Source organism: Gobio gobio (genome assembly GCF_949357685.1).
Source record: "Gobio gobio genome assembly, chromosome: 17".
NCBI lineage: Eukaryota > Metazoa > Chordata > Actinopteri > Cypriniformes > Gobionidae > Gobio > Gobio gobio.
Window position 1 is genome coordinate 4391498 of NC_137110.1, and position 25102 is coordinate 4416599.

General features: G+C 38.0%; 3 protein-coding genes across 4 annotated transcripts in view; 2 read left to right on the forward strand and 1 right to left on the reverse strand.

Moving 5' to 3' along the window:
* gnai2b (guanine nucleotide binding protein (G protein), alpha inhibiting activity polypeptide 2b) overlaps positions 1–14187 on the forward strand; it is a 104144-nt gene extending 89957 nt beyond the window's left edge. The window contains exons 5-9 of the mRNA XM_079841629.1: positions 4794–4922; positions 7574–7703; positions 9922–10075; positions 10258–10473; positions 13306–14187. Coding sequence (XP_079697755.1) covers positions 4794–4922; positions 7574–7703; positions 9922–10075; positions 10258–10448 — 604 coding nt within the window. The 3' untranslated portion in view covers positions 10449–10473; positions 13306–14187. The remainder of the gene's footprint in view (positions 1–4793; positions 4923–7573; positions 7704–9921; positions 10076–10257; positions 10474–13305) is intronic.
* Positions 14188–15588: 1401 nt separating this feature from the next.
* On the forward strand, positions 15589–21831 carry inka1b (inka box actin regulator 1b). Of its 2 annotated transcripts, XM_079841635.1 has the most exons (3): positions 15589–15674; positions 15764–15820; positions 20333–21831. In XM_079841635.1, the coding sequence occupies exons 2-3, from the start codon at positions 15818–15820 to the stop codon at positions 21218–21220; spliced, it is 891 nt and encodes a 296-aa protein (XP_079697761.1). In that variant the 5' UTR covers positions 15589–15674; positions 15764–15817; the 3' UTR covers positions 21221–21831. The 2 variants fall into 2 exon arrangements, with proteins under 2 accessions (XP_079697761.1, XP_079697762.1); XM_079841636.1 differs by lacking the exons at positions 15589–15674; positions 15764–15820 and adding an exon at positions 17177–19340 and having other exon boundaries at positions 19889–21822.
* A 608-nt stretch (positions 21832–22439) lies between these two features.
* Positions 22440–25102, reverse strand: part of uba7 (ubiquitin-like modifier activating enzyme 7) — an 85628-nt gene continuing 82965 nt past the window's right edge. The window contains exon 25 of the mRNA XM_079840950.1: positions 22440–24672. Coding sequence (XP_079697076.1) covers positions 24540–24672 — 133 coding nt within the window. The 3' untranslated portion in view covers positions 22440–24539. The remainder of the gene's footprint in view (positions 24673–25102) is intronic.

Genomic DNA, 25102 nt, shown 5'->3' on the forward strand with positions numbered 1-25102 from the left:
AACCTTCTGAAGGGCCGCCCATTTAAACCAGTGCTGGGGTGGGGGACGGCGTTCTAGGAAATCAACTCTCAAAGCATCAAATGGGAATTAACAAGTGAAGCTAAAGCAAGATTCTGGGTCATTTCGGTTCATCTCACAGTAGATATGTTCTGTTTTTCACTTTTTTATAAATGGCTCTGAGCTAAACAATTTAAATAATGCGATTCTTGAATATGTATTAATTGCGTGATCAGAGAAGCGTGAAGTATTTTATAGTAGATGAATACCTCAAGAAATAATCATTCTGTTTGTTTGCTTGTTTATTAGAATTAATGTGCTGTGGATTTTGTCATTGCAATATACATTGAACTTTAAATCAGTTTGAACCGAAGAGGTATGTGGCCAAATGCACTGGAACCTCTTCTCTTCAAAGTTCAACATGTATTACAATTCAAATGTGCCTGGAAAAAAAATATGATCAGAAAATCAACGTGCCTAATAATTCTGCACTCCCTGTATATCACAATGACAGCACATAATAAAAATACAATTGATAAAAAAAAAAAACTATATACATTAATAGACAGAGCAACAACAACCATAATGAAATAACACTTCCCTCAATAGATAATGCTTTACAATGAACTACATATGGCAGTTTATCTGTTTAATAAAATACACTATATTGGCAAAAGTTTTGGATGCCTGCCTTTATATGCACATCCGGAGGGTTTAATATGGAGTTTGCAGCTCTAACAGCTTCAGCTCTTCTGGGAAGGCTCTCCTCAAGGGTTCGGAGTGTGTTTATGAGGATTTTTGACCATTCTTCTAGAAGCGCATTTGTGAGGTCAGGCACTGATGTTGGACGAGAAGGCCTGGCTCTCAGTCTCCACTCTAATTCATCCCAAAGGTGTTCAATAGAGTTGAGGTCAGGACTCTCTGCAGGCCAGTCCAGTTCCTCCACACCAAACTCACTCATCCATGTCTTTATGGAGCGACGCTTTGTGCACTGGTGCATGCTGGGACAGGAGCTCATCCCCAAACTGTTCCCACAAAGTTGGGAGCATGAAATTGTCCAAAATGTCTTGGTGAAGCATTAATAGTTCCTTTCACTGGAACGAACCCCTGAAAAACAACCCCACCCCATAATCCCCCCTCCACTAAACTTTACACTTGTCACAATGCAGTCAGGCAAGTCCCGTTCTGCTGGCAACCACCAAACCCAGACTCGACCATGGGATTGCCAGACAGAGAAGCGTGATTGGTCACTCAGAGAACATGTCTCACTGCTCTAGAGTCCAGTGTCGGCGCGCTTTACCCCACTGCATCCCACGCTTTGCATTGCTCTTGGTGCTGTAAGGCTTGGATGAGCTGCTCTGCGATAGAAACCCATTCCATGAAGCTCTACACACTGTTCTTGAGCTCATCTGAAGACCACAGAAGTTTGGAGGTCTGGAGCTCTTGACTCTGCAGAAAGTTGGCGACTTCTGTGACCCTCAGCATGCGCTGACCCCGCTCTGTGATTTCACTTCATGGCTGAGTTGCTGTTGTTCCCAATTGCTTCCACTTTGTTATAACACCACTAACAGTCGACCGTGGAATATTTAGTAGTGAGGAAATGTCCCAAATGGACTTATAGCACAGGTGTCCACCGATCCCAGCACCACGCTTGAGTTCTCTGAGCTCCTGAGAGCGGCCCATTCTCTCACTAATGTGTGTAGAAGCGTCTGCAGGCCTAGCGCTTGATTTATACACCTGTGGCCATGAAGTGATCAGAACAAATGAATTCAAGATTTGGAGGGATGTCCCAATACTTTTGGCAATATAGTGTATATCCATTACAAATCAAACATCTCTAGTTGACTAGCCGACTATTAATTCTGTCTGTTTGTGTTCAATAAGAGGCGATCTGGAGCAGAAATGTTTTTGAAATCGTGCACAGATGCACGCTTCAGTCCCGTTGAGAGACTCTCTATTCATTCCAGTGAAATCACAAAGTGCACACAAACATGTCCCTACTCTTGATATACCATCAATGATGAACACATTTGGTTTTAATGAGGGGAAAACCTATACGATGGCAGATTCAAACCCAGAACCTCTGACATGCTCAACAAAAGTTCTACCACCAGACCATTAGTGCACACTAACTTCTACAGCCGATCGGTGGACATAATCACTGCCTTGGAGAATTTGTACTAATATAATGATTTTGATATACGGATAAATCTATTGCATTTAAAAATGTGTCTATGAATTCCATGTCAATAAGTTAAACTCCATACTAATGAAATTAATTTCTTGATATCATAATGTTACTTTTTGTTCTATCGCCAAGTGAAGTGTACATGCAGATATCAGATATGGGTCACTTTAAAAGATGATGTAAGGCCCCATTTACACTCCATGGTTCAAGTGACCCAATTTTTCCCTCTCATGTGGCTCAGATCGGATATGATGTGAACGTGTAAGCAGGAACAAAACGCATGAATTCTGTTATCCTCAGGTCGGATTCAGGCCTCACTCATATGTGGTAATAAACCCCATATGATTCAGATATGTGCATTTGTGTCTGCCATGTAAGCGGTCACATCCGATATTCCCCAGTAAATGCCAGTCGTACGTAATCGAAAAATGGACGGAGACGAATGACGTCAACTCAGGTGGACTTGAATTGCGATCAAGGGCTCTCCTCTTTTTTCTCCGCCTTAAGAGAGCAATGTTTTGCTGACCTTTAAAAGATCCCTTTCCTGGGTCAGAGTGTCTTGGGCTGTTTCGCCAGTGTATAGTGTAAATGCAAATATCGGATACAGGTCGCATTTAAAAGATGATGCAAGTGGGTCATCAAAAAATATAGTCACCAAATTGGAATTGTGCACCTGCAGTGTAAATGCGACCTAAGTGGGTCATCAAAAAAATCGGATATAGTCAAAAAATTCGGAATTGGGCATCAAGACCTGCAGTGTAAATGCGGCCTAACGTATGCCACTCGTCACCAGACCCTCGTCAAAGCAGCCGGAGAAACTTTTCTCAGTTTATTGATACGACGAGACACCAGGACAAGCGACACATGTACGCAATTTCCCGCCAAAACCATCCAGACAGATCTAAACTATAAACACTTCTAATAGGCTGAATCGGGGTAGGACAAAATCATGCTTTGTGGGAAGAATTGATGATATTATTTACATTTTGAACAAGTTACAGCCATTTTTTTGTTGGACCAGTAAGATTTTGTATATAATTTATTTTATAATTATGTAGATAGACTTTCTCTAGGCTTCATTTTGATTTGGGGGTGAATTATGACTAGTTCTTGACTGGCTTTGTAATAATCACCCATACAAGGAGAAAGTGTCAAAAACATCATATCAACAGTGAAATTAGCTGTTATTATGAAAGTGAAATTGCATATTCTGCTGATCACATGCTGTGAAAGAATGACCTAATTTTTCAGCCGAATCATTATGAAATGTCAGTGTCAGTCGAGGTTGCCATAGAAATGCCTGTAGCCCGTCCGACAGCGACGGCTCACTGAGCTAATATGACTATTTATGGCTTCCAGTCAAAGTCTACTTCACACACCAGCAGCTGTTGTGTTGTGGAAACCTCTGAAGATTGGACTCTGATCAGTGTGTGTGTGTGTGTACTGTACACAGTAGGCAGGTTTACTGTATGCGTGAAATATAGCCAAAGTGTGCAGTATGTGCACTGCATTCAATACTGTATCCCACAATGCAATGTGCTCGACTTGTGTGTTGAATGAATCCAAAGCAGTGTCAACCGTGATCTTTAAGCTCCTTCATGTATTTGGTCAGATTGCCAAAATTAAAATGATTAAACTTGCATGAGGTCAGCAGTGTAATAAACTACAGTGTTTATCAATGCACACTGTTTAATATAAGTAAAAATATAGTTTATAACCGTATATACTGTAAACTGACTGTGCATACAGTGTATAATTATAGATTTATTCTATATTATTTTATATTAATTAAATTAAATTGTATTATATGAATTATATTATATTATTCAGGGTTATTATAATTAACTAAAACTTTGCATCGCAGGAATATATATTATATTATAATATTATATTAATTATATATTATATTATATTATATAAAATTATATTATACAATTACATTATGACCAACTTAAACTAAATGAAAATTAGAAATGTTGCTTTGGCATAAATAATAAATGGAAATGAGTTGAAGTTGAAGCACTAAAATTTTTTACTAGAAATAAACAAATAAATAAAACTTAAACTGAAATAAAAATGTTAAACATAAATAGCAATATCTAAAAAAGCAAAGAAAGAAATTACTTAAAATTAACATGAAACCTAAAAAATACAAAAATAGAAGCCAATTCAAAATATATATGAATTGATATTGATTAAAAATATTAAAACAACATTTTACACACAACAATATAATGCAATATATAGCATTTTACTCAGAATATTGTTTTTTTTTTCTTCTTTTTTTCTATCTCAAGCGCTGTGAAGTAAATGTGGACTCCAGAGGGGTTTTGTTGACTTCAAATATTGTGAAGCCCTGTAGTAAGCAATACTCTAGTGTTCAGTTGCAGACAGCGCATTGTAAACACACCTTATCAGGCACTAGTGCAGGTGTCGAATCCCCAAAACGAGCACAGACCTGCCGAACACACACTCATGACTGTGAACACGCGGAGAATGAAGCCTTTCCAATGCTTTGAGTGAATTGATGATTAAGTTTATCTATCTGAGCTCTGATAGGAATGACCTACTTACATGTGTGTGTGTGTGTGTGTGTGTTTGTGTGTAGTTATCTGAACGATATGGATAGGATAGGACGGGGAGACTACGTTCCCACCCAGCAGGACGTCCTGAGGACCAGAGTGAAGACCACTGGGATCGTGGAGACACATTTCACCTTTAAAGATCTGCACTTCAAGTGAGAAACATTTCAATGCTGTGTGTCTGTAAGCATGTACACAAATCAATGAGCTATAAATGACACACACTAATTATATAGCTTATATATATATATAAAATTATAATTATTAATATTTTTAAATATATTTATATATACACTGATCAGGCATAACATTATGACTATATTGCGTTTGGTCCCCCTTTTGCTGCCAAAACAGCTCTGACCCGTCGAGGCATGGGCTCCACTAGACCCCTGAAGGTGTCCTGTGGTATCAGGCACAAGATGTTAGCAACAGATCCTTTAAGTCCTGTAAGTTGTGTGGTGGGGCCTCCATGGATCGGACTTGTTTGTTCAGCACATCCCACAGATGCTCGATCGGATTGAGATCTGGGGAATTTGGAGGCTAAGTCAACGCCTCAAACTCGTCATTGTGCTCCTCAAATCATTCCTGAAGCATTTGTGCTTTGTGGCGGCGCATTATCTGCTGAAAGAGCCACAGACACCAGGGAATACCGTTTCCATGAAAGGCTGGACATGGTCTCAACAATGCTTAGGTAGGTGGGACGTGTCAAAGTAACATCCACATGGATGGAGGACCCAAGGTTTCCCAGCAGAACATTGCCCAAAGCATCACTGCCTCCACCGACACGCCTTCTTCCCATAGTGCACCTGGTACCATGTGTTCTCCAGGTGAGCCACACACACACACACACACACACACACACACACACACACACACACACACACACACACACACACACACACACACACCGGCCATCCACGTGATGTAGAAGAACACGTGATCATCAGACCAGGCCACCTTCTTCCATTTCTCCGTGGTCCAGTTCTGATGCTCATGTGCCACTGTTGGTGCTTTGGGCGGGGTCAGGGGTCAGCATGGGCACTGGTCAGCGGCTGTGCCGCCCCATACACAACAAACTGAGATGCTCTGTGTATTCTGACACCTTTCTATCAGAACCAGCATTAACTTCTTGAGCAGTTTGAGCTCCAGTAGCTCGTCTGTTTGATCGGACCACATGCCTTCGCTCCCCATTAGCATCAATGAGCCTCGGCCGCCCTTGATCCTGTGGCCGGTTCTCCACTGGTCCTCCATGATCCTGTGGCCGGTTCTCCACTGGTCCTCCATGACCCTGTGGCCGGTTCTCCACTGGTCCTCCATGACCCTGTGGCCGGTTCTCCACTGGTCCTCCATGACCCTGTGGCCGGTTCTCCACTGGTCCTTCATGACCCTGTGGCCGGTTCTCCACTGGTCCTCCATGACCCTGTGGCCGGTTCTCCACTGGTCCTCCATGACCCTGTGGCCGGTTCTCCACTGGTCCTCCATGACCCTGTGGCCGGTTCTCCACTGGTCCTCCATGACCCTGTGGCCGGTTCTCCACTGGTCCTCCATGACCCTGTGGCTGGTTCTCCACTGGTCCTTCATGATCCTGTGGCCGGTTCTCCACTGGTCCTTCATGACCCTGTGGCCGGTTCTCCACTGGTCAAGAGCTGCAGTTTTGGAGATGCTCTGACCCAGTCGTCTAGCCGTCACAATCTGGCCCTTGTCAAACTCACTCAAATCCTTGCGCTTGCCCATTTTTCCTGCTTCTAACACATCAACTTTGAGGGCAAAATGTTCACTTGCTGCCTAATATATCCCACCCACTAACAGGAGATGAAGAGATCAGTGCTATTCACCTGTCAGTGGTCATAATGTTATGCCTGATCGGTGTGTATATGTTCCAAAATAGCTTGAAAGGGTATTTATTTATAAAACAAAATCAATATTACATGGGCAAAAAAATCAGTGGGAAATGATGAAATGGATATGTTTATTATAGAGCTGGTTAAAGTCGGCATGAAACTGAAGTTGCAATGGTGTTTTCTTCCCTATTGTGACGGATATCCAAGTGAAAGGAGAACAAATGTAGGGCGGGGCTTGATTTTGTCTATGGAGAATTGATTGTATGGTTGTGGTTTGCTATTGGTGGATCTCATGTGAGTGACAGGTTGCCCCGCCCTCGTCATCAGAGAAGAGAAGTCGCTGCGAGCACTGTTTATTAATAACTGTGATTTAATGAATTATTTCCCTCTATAAAGGACAGTAAGAGGTTCCTCTTAATCACAGTTACTTCTGATGGAATTTACATGAATTACTGTAGACTAGAACAATTATATATAACATAATATTGGATTTAACATCTAAATTTAATGTTTAAATCTTTTCTAACCTTTTAAATGCTTTGGTCACTTCAAGAATATTTTAATTATTTGAAAGAATGAAAAGTGCAGTTTCGTGTCTATCCTTGTATCGTTCAACTGGTCGAGGTTTATATGGGATTTGGAAAGTAATTATTAATAATAAGTAATGTAATACTTTTTCAGAGAGAGTAATTAGGACAGTAATCTAATGAAACTGTTGAAGATATAATTATGAGATGGTAATTAATTCGCTTGCCCAACACTGGTGCAAGAGGGAGCGGGAATTATGTGGATTAAAGTTTACGAGGAACATGAAAAAATGTGCACTGATGAATCATTTATCATAAATATTCCATAAAAAAAAGCAGGATTCATCCTCATCTGCTTGTGTTTTGTGTATGAAATCTTGATGCTCATGGAGGTGACGCGACGCCTTCACCTGTTTTTCTCCCTCTGTCTCTCTTCAGGATGTTTGATGTGGGAGGTCAGAGGTCGGAGAGGAAGAAATGGATCCATTGCTTTGAGGGAGTAACAGCCATAATCTTCTGTGTGGCTCTGAGCGCTTATGACCTGGTGCTCGCGGAGGACGAGGAGATGGTGAGTTTCATCATTCAAAATCCATATCCTGTGCTCAGAACCACTGGAAAAGTCATGGGGAAAAATGTGAATTATACAAACAATAAACTTGAATTGTGGATCTGTCATTGTGTGATTAAACCCGAAAATAAACAAGTATTTTCACATTTTATACATCGGGATCGGGAAGGCAAAAATACAGTAAAACCAATAATATTGTGAAATATTATTACAATTTAAAAGAACTGTTTACTATTGTAATATATTCCTGTGATCAAAGCATTCTTTGATGAATAGAAAGTGCAAAAGAACAGAATTCATTTGAAATAGAATCTTTTCTAACATTAAAATCGCCTTTACATTTGATCAATTTATTGCATGCTTGAGGAATAAAAGTATTCTTTTCATTCATTTCTTTAAAATAAAAAAGATTCTTACTGACCCAAACTTTTGAACAGTAGAGTATAATGTTACAAAAGCTTTCTATTTCTGATCAATTCTGTTCTTTTGAGCTTTATATTCATCAAACAACCCTGAAAAAACTCTACACGCCCGTAGTATAGAATAATCATAAATTATCATGTGGCACTGAAGACTGAAGTAATGAAGATGAATTCAGCTTTCATCACAGGATATAAATGACATTTTAAAATATATTCAAATAGAAAACAGTTATTTTAAATTCTAATAATATTTCACAATATCAAGTCGAGTCAGCTTAATTTCTGCAGCTCTTTTCACACACAGATATGAAATTAATTTTGTTTTAGATGAAAAGCTAAAGGAAGTTTTTGATTGATTAATTTCTGTTGTAAAAACTGTAAAAAAATGTAAAAACGCATGTAAAAAAAATATTGCAGAAAATGAAAACAATGTAAATATTATTATAAGTGTGAATCAAAAAATTAAAAGCGCATTTAAAAACATAAGCATGATTTCATCTCTTAAATGTCTTAGTGTGTGTTTTGGTCATAATTTAGACTTTTTTTAAATCTCATTTCAGCTTTTATCGCATAATTAGGACTTTTAATCATAATTTAGATTTTTAAGTCATAATTTTGACTTTAAATCCCAAAAATTTAATTTTTATCTCAGAATTTAAGTCAATTTCAACTGTTCATCTCACAATGATCTTAGCATGTCGTATTTGTGACTTTTTTTCTCATTATTATGACTTTTAAAATCATATTTTTGACTTATCTGATAATGAGGACATTTAAAATCATATTTTCAACATTTTATCTCTTAATTATGACTTTATGATAATTGAAATGAGCTGATCAGTAATATAGTTGAATATTTTTATTTGTATTTTTAATCAAATAAAAGAGCTCTTTTAAAAACATAAAAAATCATACCGATCCCAAAATTATTTATTATTATTATTATTATTTAAAAAAAATCTTCATTATTTTAAGGTTAGGCAAAAAATTGCACTGGACATTTGGCTAAAATCACAGAAAGCACAATGTATTTCTAACAAATCACGTCATAATTTATGCAATTAAAATGTGAAAAATAATGAAGAATTGTTACTAATGTTCTAAGTATATTTTTTCTTAAAATAGCTATTTTAGGTAACTTTATAGAATCAGGTAGTGTTGTAGTACTGGAGATCAATAACTTATTTCTAATTTGATTTATTTATTGTGTCATAAATGTCACCAAAATGAATACAAATGCTCAGAAAATTCAAGATATTGTTGCAAAAAAGTACTCGATGAGATCTGGATTTTTCTATTATAACGTGGTATAATTAAGCAATATCATGAGAGATGTTTTCACACTGCAAACATTATATTAATTTTATACAAACATTCAATACAAATTACAACATTATTTATGCATTTGTAATTGACCATATTCTGTAGCTCTGCAGTGCAAAGATGAATTGTTAATGATTTCATCTGATTGGTAATAGCTCTATATAGTATCTTATTCTACTTATTATGATTGATTAAAAAGAAGTCAAGCGGTCATGTGGATCTTTATGAATAACGAGTGTTGGTCTCAGATTAGGTGGTCTTGACTACAACACTTGAATTAGGCTTTTAATATTTCACATTTTCTGTGCTCTTTTGGAAAGAAATGGTCAATTTTGATGTTGTCAGGCTGATGTCCATTAAGCTCATTTATGATCAACACCCTTAAAGACAGAAGGCCGTCTTTACGCGTGAGCCCACAGCGCCCTCTGGTGTCCAATCACTGCCTTCTCAACTTCCACACTCCTCTCTTTCAGAACCGCATGCATGAGAGCATGAAACTGTTCGACTCCATCTGCAACAACAAGTGGTTCACCGAGACCTCCATCATCCTCTTCCTCAACAAGAAGGATCTGTTTGAGGAGAAGATCACGCGCAGCCCGCTCACCATCTGCTTTCCTGAATATTCAGGTCTTTCGCTTTTCTTTTTTCAAACTGAGATCAGTCAGTGTTGCTTTCTGTCATCCCACAAATGAGCTTGAACTGAACCCAGAACTTCAGTTTGGTTTGGCATGATTTAGCGCGAGGTTATTTTTTATTCAACTATAACTCATAAGACGGACAAGTTCATTTTCTGTGTGGTTTTCATACAGGAGCCAATAAATATGATGAGGCTGCCAGTTACATCCAGACCAAGTTTGAGGACCTCAACAAGAAAAAGCACACAAAGGAGATTTACACCCACTTCACCTGTGCTACTGACACTAAGAACGTGCAGTTTGTGTTTGACGCCGTCACTGACGTCATCATCAAAAACAACCTGAAGGACTGCGGCCTCTTTTAATGAAGGCGGCCAAGAGAACGACCAGGTTAATACACACACACTCACACTCACACACTCTCTCTCTCACACACACACACACGGAATATGTGGTTTACGGGGCTCCCCATTGGCAAAATGGTTTTTATACTGTACAAACTGTATATTCTCTGCCCTTACACTAACCATACCCTACACACACACACACACACACACACAAAAACACACACGCACGCATGCACGCACACACACACACACACTATCCCGCTACACTAACTGAATTTCAATAAAACATGTTTAGTATGTTTTAAGCCATTTTTACGTTGTAATACCCATGTCATTATGCACATTTGTATCCTCATAAACCACATATACCTGAACACACACACACACACGCACGCACGCACGCACACACGCACACACACACACTATCCCGCTACACTAACTGAATTTCAATAAAACATGTTTAGTATGTTTTAAGCCATTTTTACGTTGTAATACCCATGTCATTATGCACATTTGTATCCTCATAAACCACATATACCTGAACACACACACACACGCACGCACGCACGCACGCACGCACGCACGCACGCACGCACGCACGCACGCACGCACGCACGCACGCACGCACACACACACACACACACACACACACACACACACACACACACACACACACACACACACACACACACACACACACACACACACACACACACACACACACACCATTCATGCACATAAAACAGACCAGTGTTCAGATACTTTCATATGCATGAGCATAGTTGCTCAAAAAGCATCTTAAAGGGATAGTTCACCCAAAAATGAAAATTAGCTAGATATTTTACTTTGAAAATATCCATATATAAAACTTTATAAAGTAAAATATCTAGCTTCTGGTGTGCAATGTCGTCAGACGTAGCGTAAGCGCTTTGAACTGCGAGAGGCGCTACACTTTATCTTGGATTAAAAGAACTTGGATTAGTCAGGACATTTTTAACATAACTGATTGTGTTCGTCTGAAAGAAGAATGTCATGCACACCTCGGATGACTTGAGGGAGAGTAAATTATGGGCTAGTTTTCATTTTTGGGTGAACTAACCCTTTAATTGCTTCAAAATGTATTTGTACCTTCAATAGTTTGGGTTTGGTAAGATTTTTAAAAAATGTTTTTAAAAGAAGGCCAACCAAAGATGCATTTATTTGATCTAAATACAGTAAAAACTGTAATATTGTGGAAGTATTATTAGAATATGGAATTTTCAAAGCCTCCCTTCGGACACAAAGTTTTGTTCTAGCCTCATGCTTTCCTTTTTTGTCACCACTTGAATATGAAAAAAGCTATATTTTGAGCAAAAAGCTGATCAATTGTCATAACAGTGAAAATTCTGTCAATGGCGGGGAAAGAGTTTGTGTTAGTTCACCCAAAAATGTAAACTGTCACTAATTCCTCTCCCTCATGTCGTCCCAAACCCGCAAGACCTTCGTTCATCTTCAGACACAAATGAAGATATTTCTGATGAAATCCGAGAGCTCTGACCCGCCATAGACAGTAAAATGAACACTTTCAAGCTCCAGAAAGGAAGTCAAGACATGGTTAAAATCGTCCATGTGACTCCAGTGGTTCCTTAATCAGGGTTCCCACTCGTCCTGGAAAACCTGGAAAATTGATGACAGCCCTGGAAAACACATGGAAAATTAGAGAATGTTAAATGTCCTGGAAAATCTTGTTGTTGTCTGGGAAAATTATTTAAAAAAAAGTTATTTCTTTAGCCGAGTATAAGGAGTTTATCGCTGGCCCAAACAATTAGCGCTAGTGGCAGAAAGCACATGTTCAGGAATGCTGAGTTTGATGCGTGTTAGTAGTATTTGAATAATGATGTTTAGTCTTGTGTTGACTCTTGTAGCCGTTAGCTAATGCTAATAACTGCTCAAATGTATGCAGTGAATGTTAACTGGTAAGCTGCTACCTAATCACATCATTTTTATATAAAGTCACATTTGTGTGTTATAAAGTCAGAATTGCAAGATATAGTCAGAATTGCGTGATTTAAACTCGCAATTCTGACTTTTTTGCGCAGTTGCGAGTTTATATCTTGCAATTGTGACTTCTTTTCTCAGAATTGTGAGATCTAAACTGCAATTGCAAGTTATAAAGTCCAATTCTGAGGAAAAAAGATTTGTTTTTATACCACAAATATGTAAACTCGCAATTGCGAGAAAGTCAGAATAGCGAGATAATAAGTCACAATTATACCTTTTCTTTCTATTCTGTGGCGTAAACAAGCTTCCATAGTCATTATGTATGATGAAGAGCTCATATTGAAAAATGCTGGATTGTTAAGTAATGGCAATAAACTCTACGGCTTTTAAAGACTTAGAAAGCAATATTTGGCATGATCCTTGTCTTTTATTCCCGCCGTAGTAAAATTGAAAATGTCCTGGAAAAAAAAGTGGGAACCCTGTTAATGTTATGATGCCACAAGAATCTCATTCTCAAATAACAAAATCTCTATCAACTCTTATGATCAACATTCAGCCTCATTACTCCAGTCTTCAGTGTCACATGACCCTTCACTAATCACTCACTCACAAATCAAACATTTATGATTATGATCAGTGTTTGAAAACCGCTGTGCTGATTCCTATTTTTCTGCAAAGCATGAATTTTCTTCAGGATTCTTTGATGAATGGAAGAGAATTGATTTGGTTATAAACATCTTTACTGTCACACTTGATCAGTTTAATGCATCCTCAGATCTTTCACACCGACCCAAACTTCTTGAACGAGTGTGTTCCTCGATGTCTTTGCATTAGATTATGAAATATCTTCAGCGCTGTTCTTAACCTTGTTCGTGTGGTTGTGTTTCCTCCTCAGGATAGTGTGAACTGTTTGATGGAGCTGGTCAACGGGACACACACACCACATGCTAGACTGCCTTCAGCTATTACAATAGTTTTTTTGTTTTTTTTGTGATAACCCGAGAAAGACTCGTGAACCAGGAAAAGAGAAACTTCACAGAATTCCAGCACACCATCCTTTTTTCCTGAACCTTGAATTTTAAATCGGTTCTCAATGTGTAAATATTTAATTTTGCAGTTGTTTTTCTGCCAAGAAGCGAGTGGAGAATCAGGAGCATATTCTGATATTTGTTTCTATGAGCTTTTGTTTTTCGACAGGTGACCGGTGGGGTGGGCGAGGATTTCTTCTTTTATGGATGTGCTAGTTTTATTCAACCTGCTTCTTTTGTAAAGTGACCGTGGGCACGGAAAGAAAACGAGACATCTCTTTTGTAAACCTTTAGCACTGAACTCAGTGTGTATAGTTGCATGATAACGGCCCATATAAATCCGCTCGAAACATTCCCTCAGCCGCTGATATATCCATCCAAAATCGACTAACCTGTAAAATATTTCTACCCCACTTCTCCTTCCTTCCCGTCGCTGTTCCATCCCTTCTTTTGCATCGCGATGTCTGTGCCTTGTTTTCACTGTCTGTAGATCATAGGGCTGTTTTTATTCACGCTATCTCAAATCAAACGTGTAAAAGTGTTGAGCACATTTTAAGAGCTAAATAAAACTTAGACTGCAGTCTTTGGGTTAATATCTAAAATTACCATAAAAGATTTCATGGAAATAAAAGTTGATATGTAAGATAGACCCGTGCTACTTTGTCTTTTTATGTCTCTTGTAACACTGAATGCTGCACATTTGACTTTGCATATGCAAATAAATGTTTAATTTCATGCTATTTTCATTCATATTAGACTTCTGCTCTGTCACTCCATCACCACTGGAGGGCGCCAGAGGAACACTCACATCAGACTAACCTCAAGTCCTGAAGAGCTCTGATGCATACCAAACCATTATTACTACAATTTGGGCAATTTTTATTTATTTGTAAGAAAATGTTTTTTTTTTTTTTTTCCACCAATTAAATTCTAGATTTCAGGATTTTTTTTTTTAAACTTTGTATGAAGATAATTGTCAAACAAAATTTGATCACTAAATTAATATCAGTCATTTTTAAATGTTTTGTAGTCAAAAAGTACTGTGATGGGAACATGGTAATGTCATGTATTGAGTAAGTTCCATATTTTTTTCCCATAGTATATACATAGTACTTAAAATAAACTGTACAAGTAAAAAAAAATACAATAACGTTACATTCATTACATTGTTTATAGCATGAGAAACAAATGGGAATTGTTTATTTTATTGTATTCTTTTTTTCTTTTTTTTGTAGAAAAATGATATATGATGTCTTTTTATAAGCAAAAACTATGGGATTTATTTTCTTTCACCAATCAAATTTTACATTTCAGGATTTTTTTTTAAACTTTAATTTAGTTCGACAATTATCTTTAAACAAAGTTAAGTTTAAAAAAAAATCCTGAAGTCTAAAATTTGATTGGTGAAAGAAAATAAATAAATAAATAAAATAACATATATCATTTTTCTACAAAAAAGGAAAAAATAAAATAAAATAAAATATTCCCATTTGTTTCTCATGCTATAAACAATGTAATGAATGTAAAGCCATTGTATTTTTTTTTACTTGTACAGTTTATTTTAAGTACTATGTATATACGATGGGAAAAAATATGGAATTTACTCAATATATATGACATTACCATGTTCCCATCACAGTACTTTTGACTACACAACGTATATCTTTAAACCTTTAAAAAGACTGACATAAGTTTGTATAAAGATATACGTTGTGTAGTCAAAAGTACTGTGACGGGAACATGGTAATGTCATATATATTGAGTAAATTCCATATTTTTTCCCATAGTATATACATAGTACTTAAAATAAACTGTACAAGTAAAATAAAAATACAATGGCGTTTTTTTTTTTGTTTACTGTTTTTGGAAGCGTTTTTTTTATCATCATACAATAACTGTAGGAATTTATTTTATTTTATAATGTAATCTTACTTTATTTTACAAAATATTTGTATCAGTAGTAGTAGTAGTATTCATTTATCGATCAATTAAATTATATTGTATTATTATTAATCATTACAATCAGGCGTGAAGCGATTGTTCTTCACTCACACTTCGCTTCCTGATTGGATGGCAGCCTGACGCGTAGCGCTGATTGGTTGAGAGGAAACTGACGGCCCGCTCAAAAGCGCTCAGCGCTCGCTCCACACGCGCATTGACTTATAACGAGCAGGAGAGTCCGCGACAGGAGACTTTGGAGACTTTATAAACTCTGGATATTTTTGTGTAGAGTTTGGTAAGTGTCTTAAGCGCTCTTAGACACACACACGCACCTCTGTGCATTATTTAAAATACTTACGCCACATCTTTTTCTTTCTTTCTCAGGGGAAACAAGAAAATACTCCAAGGTGGACCAACTCAGCAAACATAAACATAAACATGGTAAGTTTTGTATTGCTTGCTTTGTTCATCTGAAGATGATATTATAGTCTTTAGTTTATTATTTACAATTATAGAATTGTGCATGTACTCATGCAAAGAAGACCAGATGCATAGAATAAAGTGAATACTATAACTTTAGTATCTAAAATACATAGTAGACATTAATTTGTGTCAGAATGTCATCAGGTTAAGCAGAATCAAATGGCCAATTCACTTGTCTCGGATCATTTATCATTAATATGAACAATGTCAAATGTTTTTTTTATGTTAATTTCATATTAAGTAACTTCCATAGTGCTGTGTTTTTTTTTTGTGTTGACATTCAGCACTTCCACTAAAATGCCAGTTTAGAGTTGGTATATAATATTTTGAATATATTTGTTCATATGCTGCATTTTCCTATAGTTTTAACTCTTAAATATTAATGTGACACATACACTGTTGTATTCTGTGCCTCCCTCGGGCATCATGAACTATCCTGTACTGTAATCTGGGTCTTGAAATCAAATGTACATTTTCAGCAGCGATGGATGGAGGTTAACCGCTACCCAACTCTATGCATTTTTCATGGCCTCTGGCAACCGCTGGCTTTTAAAACACACACACACACACACACACACACACACACACACACACACACACACACACACACACACACACACACACACACACACACAGAGAGAGTTTGGAGCCAAATGGCTAAGTTCTCACAGCTGTGATAACATCATAGAGCGGTCACTGGTCCTGTAGCTCAAGCCCGTCATATAGATGGTGTTTTTATGCCTTTCAAAAGCATTCCCAAAAAATTCCAAATGCTTAACGGCTACTGTGAAGTGAGAGTCAAGTAAATCACTTGAGAGGAGGGGATGTTATCGCTGGAAAACAGGGACTTTAGCTTTATGAGAGGTGTGGACCCTGGATGGAATGAAATCAGTTTGATAAGCCTGGTCGAGGGGGATTTTTGTTGTTATTGTTTCAAGGAATTTAAATCTATGAGGAAAGACATTCTGGAGGACTTAAAAGCATAAATGTTCCTCTGTTTTTTAACTTGAGTATTATTTTTATTAAATGCAGTGCTGGTCAAAAGTTTGGAAATATTACTGTTTTTAATGTTTTTGGAAGGAGTCTCTTCAAGTCTGCATTTATTTGCTCAAAAATATTTATAATATTGTGAAATATTATTACCATTAAAATAGGAAAAAAATATTTTAAATACTTTAAAATACAATATTTCTGTGATGCAAAGCTGAAATTCCAGTCTTCAGTGTCACATGATCCTTCAGAAATCATTCTATGATGATTTGATGCTCTATTGATATGATATTTGTTATTTTTATTTACTTTTTTGGAATATGTGATACTTTAAGGATTCATTGACAAATTAAAAAGAACAGCATTTATTAAAAATACAAATCTTTAATAATTGTATTCAGCAAAGATGCGTTAATTTGATGTGATAGTAATTTCTTTTAAAAAAAAGACCCCAAACTTTTGACCGGTAGTGTATATTGTTAGAAAAGATGTATAATTTAAATAAATGCTGTTCTTTGTTAACTTAGAAAGTATTACAGGTTATAAATGAATAAGCAGCAGCAGTTTCCAACATTAACAACATAATAATTTCTGAAGGATCATGTGACACTGAAGACTGGAATTCAGCTTTGATCACAGGAATAAATAATATTTTAAAGTATATTCAAATAGACAACCATTATCTTTAAATTGTAATATGTCACAATATTATTGTTTTGTATTTTTATTCAGACACATGCAGGCTTGATGAGCATAAAAGACGACTCAAAAATATTAATGTTTTTAAACTTTTGCTCAGTTGGGGACACTAAATATTCAACTATATTACTGATCAGCTCATTTCAATTATCATATTGAGTTATCATAATTAAGTCATAATTAAGAGATAAAATGTTGAAAATATTATTTTAAATGTCCTCATTATTAGATAAAAAGTCACAAATACGACATGCTAAGTCATTGTGAGATGAACAGTTGAAATTAGGACTCGAAAAATTCAAAATTTTGTATATAGTCATAATTATGACTTAATCTAAATTATGATTAAGTCCTAATTATGAGATAAAAAGCTGAAAGGAGATTTTCAAAAAAAGTCTAAATTATGACCAAAAAACACTAAGACGAGATGAAATCATGCTCATGTTTTTAAATTTGCTTTTAATTTTTTGACATTGTTTTCCTTTTGTGCAATATTTTTTTACATGCGTTTTTACATTTTGAAATCAATTTTTACAACAGAAATTAATCAATCAAATACTTACTTTAGCTTTTCATCTAAAACAAAATTCATGTCCTCTCATCAGTGTGAAGCTCTGAAGCATCTGTGTGTGAGAGCGCTAGATAAATAAAGGGGACTTGACTACTGTATATTTACATAATTTGTTTTTATCTTATTATTATTAATAAATCATCCTTTAGCAATGGCACTGCTGTTCTAAGCAGTTGAATATCTAATAATGAGGAATTACATCAGTAATACATGACAAGTGCGTTACTGTAAACACTGTGTGTGCTTGTTTTGGACCGTCCCAAATAGACTAATACACACAATTAGTCTGATCCCAGATCATTCGCTCTGAACTATGGCCAGCATAATTCAGCATTGTCCCCCCAAAAATGACATCATTTCCATTTCGACCACAACAATCCTGAAGTTGAGGTGGGAGAAGCGTCTCAGGAAGGGACTCCTCTCGTTTCCCGTTCCCACAATCAGTGCAGATGCATCATTCTCTGACTCTCCTCCCATGAGAACGCCACATGGACTGAGTGTTTGTTTCTCTCCCACTCATCATGTTGTTGATTAATGCTGGATTAAACCGGGGAAAATTCTGGATTGCTTTTATCTGAAGGGAAGATCAGGCACTTTTATTGCTCATTCGGCCTGTCCATGAATTATAATTCCTAGACAGATCAGTCTGGCAATGGACCCGCGGTTTTTATTTAGAAAATTTGAGGAACAGACTCATCTAGCAAGTACCAAATACTCTGTACCAGGGTTATTATATACACCAATCAGGCATAACATTATGACCTCTGACAGGTGAATAACACTGATCTCTTCATCTCCTGTTAGTGGGTGGGATATATTAGGCAGCAAGTGAACATTTTGTCCTCAAAGTTGATGTGTTAGAAGCAGGAAAAATGGGCAAGCGTAAGGATTTGAGCGAGTTTGACAAGGGCCAAATTGTGACGGCTAGAGGACTGGGTCAGAGCATCTCCAAAACTGCAGCTCTTGTGGGCTGTTCCCGGTCTGCAGTGGTCAGATCAAAAGTGCTCAGAGGAAGGACCAGTGGAGAACCGGCCACAGGGTCATGGAGGACCAGTGGAGAACCGGCCACAGGGTTATGAAGGACCAGTGGAGAACCGGCCACAGGGTCATGAAGGACAAGTGGAGAACCGGCCACAGGGTCATGGAGGACCAGTGGAGAACCGGCCACAGGGTCATGAAGGACCAGTGGAGAACCGGCCACAGGGTCATGAAGGACCAGTGGAGAACCGGCCACAGGGTCATGAAGGACCAGTGGAGAACCGGCCACAGGGTCATGAAGGACCAGTGGAGAACCGGCCACAGGGTCATGGAGGACCAGTGGAGAACCGGCCACAGGGTCATGGAGGACCAGTGGAGAACCGGCCACAGGGTCATGAAGGACCAGTGGAGAACCGGCCACAGGGTCATGGAGGACCAGTGGAGAACCGGCCACAGGGTCATGGAGGACCAGTGGAGAACCGGCCACAGGGTCATGGAGGACCAGTGGAGAACCGGCCACAGGGTCATGGAGGACCAGTGGAGAACCGGCCACAGGGTCATGGAGGACCAGTGGAGAACCGGCCACAGGGTCATGGAGGACCAGTGGAGAACCGGCCACAGGGTCATGGAGGACCAGTGGAGAACCGGCCACAGGGTCATGGAGGACCAGTGGAGAACCGGCCACAGGGTCATGAAGGACCAGTGGAGAACCGGCCACAGGGTCATGAAGGACCAGTGGAGAACCGGCCACAGGGTCATGAAGGACCAGTGGAGAACCGAAGGACCAGTGGAGAACCGGCCACAGGGTCATGAAGGACCAGTGGAGAACCGGCCACAGGGTCATGAAGGACCAGTGGAGAACCGGCCACAGGGTCATGGGCGGCCGAGGCTCATTGATGCCTGTGGGGAGTGAAGGCTGGCCCGTGTTGATCAAACAGACGAGCTACTGGAGCTCAAACTGCTCAAGAAGTAAATGCTGGATCTGATAGAAAGGTGTCAGAATACACAGAGCATCTCAGTTTGTTGTGTATGGGGCGGCACAGCCTTGGGTCCTGCCATCCATGTGAATGTTACTTTGACACGTACCACCTACCTGGATAATGCGAAAAATGGTTCAGGAATGGTTTGAGGTGTTAACTTGGCCTCTAAATTGGTGATCTAGTGCCCTTGTAAATGATGTAGCCTGAAGTTTGTGTGGTCAATGCTCTAACCTCTTCTTTTTCTTTCTCCAGCTGTGCGCTCGCAATTCTGGCGACTGTTTTCGGGACCAGATGCGATACATGATGAGGTCCCTGCAGGATCTGAAGCAGATCCGAGAACCTGCCAATCAATCCAAGTGCTCATACGCAACTCGAGCCGGGCAAAAGAGGGCGCAACAGCGGGAGCAACTCAGTCGCCTGCGGATATCCGACATTAGTGACGCCAGCACCTACGATTCGGCCTGCTGTCTCGCCAGCCCACTGGAAGAAGAGGAGGATGAGGAGGCGGGTGTTGGTCGTCTTCCTCAGGGCTCTCCCAGTAGTTTGAAAAGTCTGGACTTTGATTCTGGGTACTCTGAAGCATCGTGGCAGGATGAGGGCGTGGTGTTGCGACGGACAAGGAATGTACGCGTTTCATCGTCCGCGTGTGTCCGCACAAACCGAATCCGTCCCAAATCGACATCGGACGCATGCCTGGAGCGCTGGACATCGTTTGAGGCCAGTGACCCGACAGACTGGACCACGTCTTTGTTAACTAGAGGGCGTAACAGGCAACCGCTGGTACTCGGGGACAACAGCTTTGCAGATCTTATTAAAAACTGGATGGACCTTCCAGAGTGCCCAGATTCTGCAGAACTGAAGCCCAATGCCAGCCGTAAAATAGCCAAGGACTTTCTGGTCAACATGCGGCGGAAAATAGCGGGCAAGTCAAAGGGAGTTGGGGTTGAGAACAGACGATCTGTAGAGGCTTGCACTAAACGGATGTCGTGTCCTGTGGGATTTCAACCCCCGAAACCTTTCTTTCACCAGTCCCACACGAGCTTGCACCAAATGGGACCAGACTTTTACCAGTTTAGCACTGCCATGAAGACTGGGAGTCGACAGCCGATCATATGCAATGATGTCATTGGATACATCTGATGTGTTTCTGCAAACGAACTGGATTTTATTTCTGAGATAATATTGTTCTATGTATTAATAAATATTGCAATAAATGGTTTTATATGACGAGAATATTCTGCCCTGTTTTTCTGAAAAACAAAAGCAACTGATGTCACAATGAGGATGTCACAAATTAAAGCATAGTTTGGGTTATAATCATTCTATCATTTAGCTCAGTTTTTGTTAATTGGCTGCAAGAGAAATATATTTTAATACATTGTTACATTTATTAAAGGATTAGTTCACTTCAGAACAAACATTTCCTGATAATTTACTCACCCCCGTGGCATCCAAAATGTCTTTCTTTCTTCAGTGGACAATAAATGAAGGTTTCTGAAGAAAACATTCCAGGATTTTTCCTTTTCCACCAAGACAGTTTGAGTGCTGGTTCTGAGCCAGAGCCTAGTTTCAAATCGGTTCTTTGTCTTTTGACATTCAAAGCACCAGCTCTGAACCAGGAAAATGGGTTCTTAAGTAGCACCAAAATATTGCTGGGCTAGAAGTGAGAACCGCTTGCGTCAGGGGCTGGGTTCAGGAGGAAAGACTAACAGGATTTGACACACATTATTCAAGCTATAACTAAAACCATTAAAAAATATTAATTACTTGAAACTAAATACATGTAAAAAAAATTAAAAATAAACTTAAACTTATTTGATCATTTGGCTTAACCTGATATACTAACTAAAACAGAAATACATTATACAAATATGTTTTTTTTTTTAAAAAGTAATTTGAGCTCTTTCGTGTATTTTTGCGCTTGAATGATCAAAAACACAGTTGTGTCAATGTCAGTTTTGACATGTAAGTAACAGTCGGTTATGTAATGCTTAAATGCTCAATTTAACTAAACTCATTAGATTTTAGTCGACTAAATCTACTGTAGATCTGTAAATCTTATGATATTTAGTCGACTAAACTAAAAAGAATTCAGGTGACTAAAATATGACAAACTAAATCAAAATGACACCGTTTCTGAAGTGAACTACTCCTTTAAGAATCAGAATAAATTATTATTTTGCAAAGCAACACAGTTTATTGTCTTGCCATAGTTTTTAAAGCGAACTAAACCAACAATATTCATGTTGAGCTCTCCTAAGTTTGACGTTCTAAGTTGGTTGCATGAACCACAACTTTTCCCTTTGAGATTTGCTAGATCTACAGTTCATAGTTTCAACACAACACCGAATATCTCATACACTATGCAAACATCTCTTTATTTCTGAGAAACAGGCAGTAATGGAGTAAAATATGGAATTATCTCTCTATAATAAGACTTTATTGACAGAATGATACGAGATGCAGATTGGAGATAAAGACCAGCAGTCAAATCTTTCTGTGAATGAAACGCACTGCTGTAATGTGATTAGGTCTGAATGCACACACACACACGTCTAAAGGTGATTACATTAACAGATGTAGCTCATGTGGTCTGGATTGTTTTCACACATGACAATAGTGAAGTGAGGGCTGGCTGCATGACAAAGGGGCGAGGGCGGGAATTAAGAAACCACAGGGGTCGTATTGATAGCGGATACACATCGTGTGTTTAAAAGAACTTACAGAAAAGCCATTTCACTTACAGACTGTAAAAGAGCAGAATGAGAAACTCAAATTTTACACTGCAAATATCCCAAATTAAACATTACTGTTTTTTTAGTTGGCATTCAGAAGATTCTTGAGACTTTTTATAAAGATTGTTGGTAACACTTTACAATAAGGGTTCATGTTAAAATGAGTTAACTACAGTAGTTAACGTGAACTAATAATGAACAATAATTCTACAGCAGGCATTACTCTACATTAGTTTTATCATTTTTATGAATGAACATTTTGAAGATTATAAATGCTCACTGTCAGTTCATGTTATTAAAGGGGTCATGACATGAGAAATCACATTTTCTGTGATCTTTTGACATGTATATATGGAAGCTTGTTTCCGCCACAGAATACATTTTTTTTTGAGATTTGAGATATAAACTCGCAATTGGGAATTATAAAGTCAGAATTGCATGATATAAAGTAAAAATTCTGACTTTTCTCAGAATTGAGAGATACAAACTCATAATTATGTTATAAAGTCATCGCAAACTCACAATTCCGAGAAAAAAAAAAGTCCTTTTTTTTTTATTCTGTGGCGTAAACAAGCTTCCATACACATATAAGAGGTCTTTGTATCATTAAAACATCCAGCAAGTTTAATAAAACATCCTCGTCATTATAAGTTAATCATGAGGGACTTGTGATGTCACATGGGCAATACATTTGCATATGACCGCCTCCAGGCATAGGCCACGCCCCTTGCGTTCAGTTGCTAAACGGCTGACACTTGCGTCCTGGATGGCATCGGAGGATTATGTTTGTTCAGAGAATTTGACAGCAGATCTCTTTGTAAATGAAGTATAGTGTAATGGAGAGTTCGCAAGTATCTGTATTGAATCTGACAGCAGCTGCATCACAAACCACACTGTAAGTAAAGGATTTAATAATGCTTTATCTGTAATTATAGTTTTATATGGATAATGTTTTCAAAACACTTACTCGTGTGCAATTGCGAGTGGGCATTGATACGCCTTCCTATGCAATGACGTTAGTCAATCATAATAGTAGCTATTTACTGACAAACTGTTGTTTTAAATTGTAATATTTCACAATGTTACTGTTTTTTATGGAAGCTTGTTTCCTCCACAGAATAAAAAATAAAAAGGTAATAGTCACAATTGTGATATAAAGTCAGAATTGCAATATACAGTCGGAAGAATTGGACTTCTAAACTCGCAATTGTGAGTTTATATCACTATTGGGAGAAAAAAAGTCAGAATTGTGAGATGTAAACTTTTAAAATGTTTTATTCTGTGGCTTTCATAGTTTTTACAGTATTTTTGAACAAATAAAAGGCAGCCTTGGGGAGCAGAAGAGACTATTTTAAAAATCTCCCCTTAAAAACGGATCATTTTAGGGAATGAACGTGCGTTTGTATTAGCATAAGTGAACCTAAAGAAACATATTAAAATCATTTTAAAAAATCCTTTACTACTTTACTAATGTTAGAGACCATATTGTAAAATGTTACCAGAATGTTATATAAGAATGTATTAAATACATTTATGTTGTATTGTTTTATAGGCAATCTGTTCTCAGGATTTACCTCATCAAATGCATCATGTTTATTGTTTCTAACAGTAATTTTTGCAGTTTACATCCATGATTTGTATGATTGTTAAGCATATAAACTCAAAGTAAATGGAGTGAGATGAATAGTTGTTGTCTTAAGGCGATGTTCCTAAACGTCGCAGCTTCACCTGAGCAGGTATCTGATGGGCGGGACGTTCAGGCAGTCCTCATCCTCTTCAAACGACGGGACGATCTCCAACATCTGCTGGTGATCCGCAATCTCACGCTTGGTTGCGGAGCGTACCAAATCAGATATGCTGCATAAACGACAAGTTAATCAATTAATAAATGTTAGGCTAAATCAAAGAACCACCACATCATCAGTGTACGTCTTTCCATACCACACTGTTACATAAGAGTTGCTGTGAACAGAGGTGGACAAAGTACAAAACTCTATTACTTGAGTAAAAGTAAAAGTAGTACTGGTAAAATATTACTCCGTTACAAGTGAAAGTTCTAAAAACAGATTTTTACTTAAGTAAAAGTACAGAAGTATTTGTTTTTAAAAGTACTTAAGTATCAAAAGTAAATTTCATTTTTTATGTCAATGCATTATTTTGTTATTGTTGCATTGTTGTATAAATGCACATTATGCCACCAAGGTGGTTTAAGCCAGTCAGTGATGCTCCATCCGACATGCTAGCATACGACTACCTTAAACTCATTTCTTTACATTTGTATAGAGCG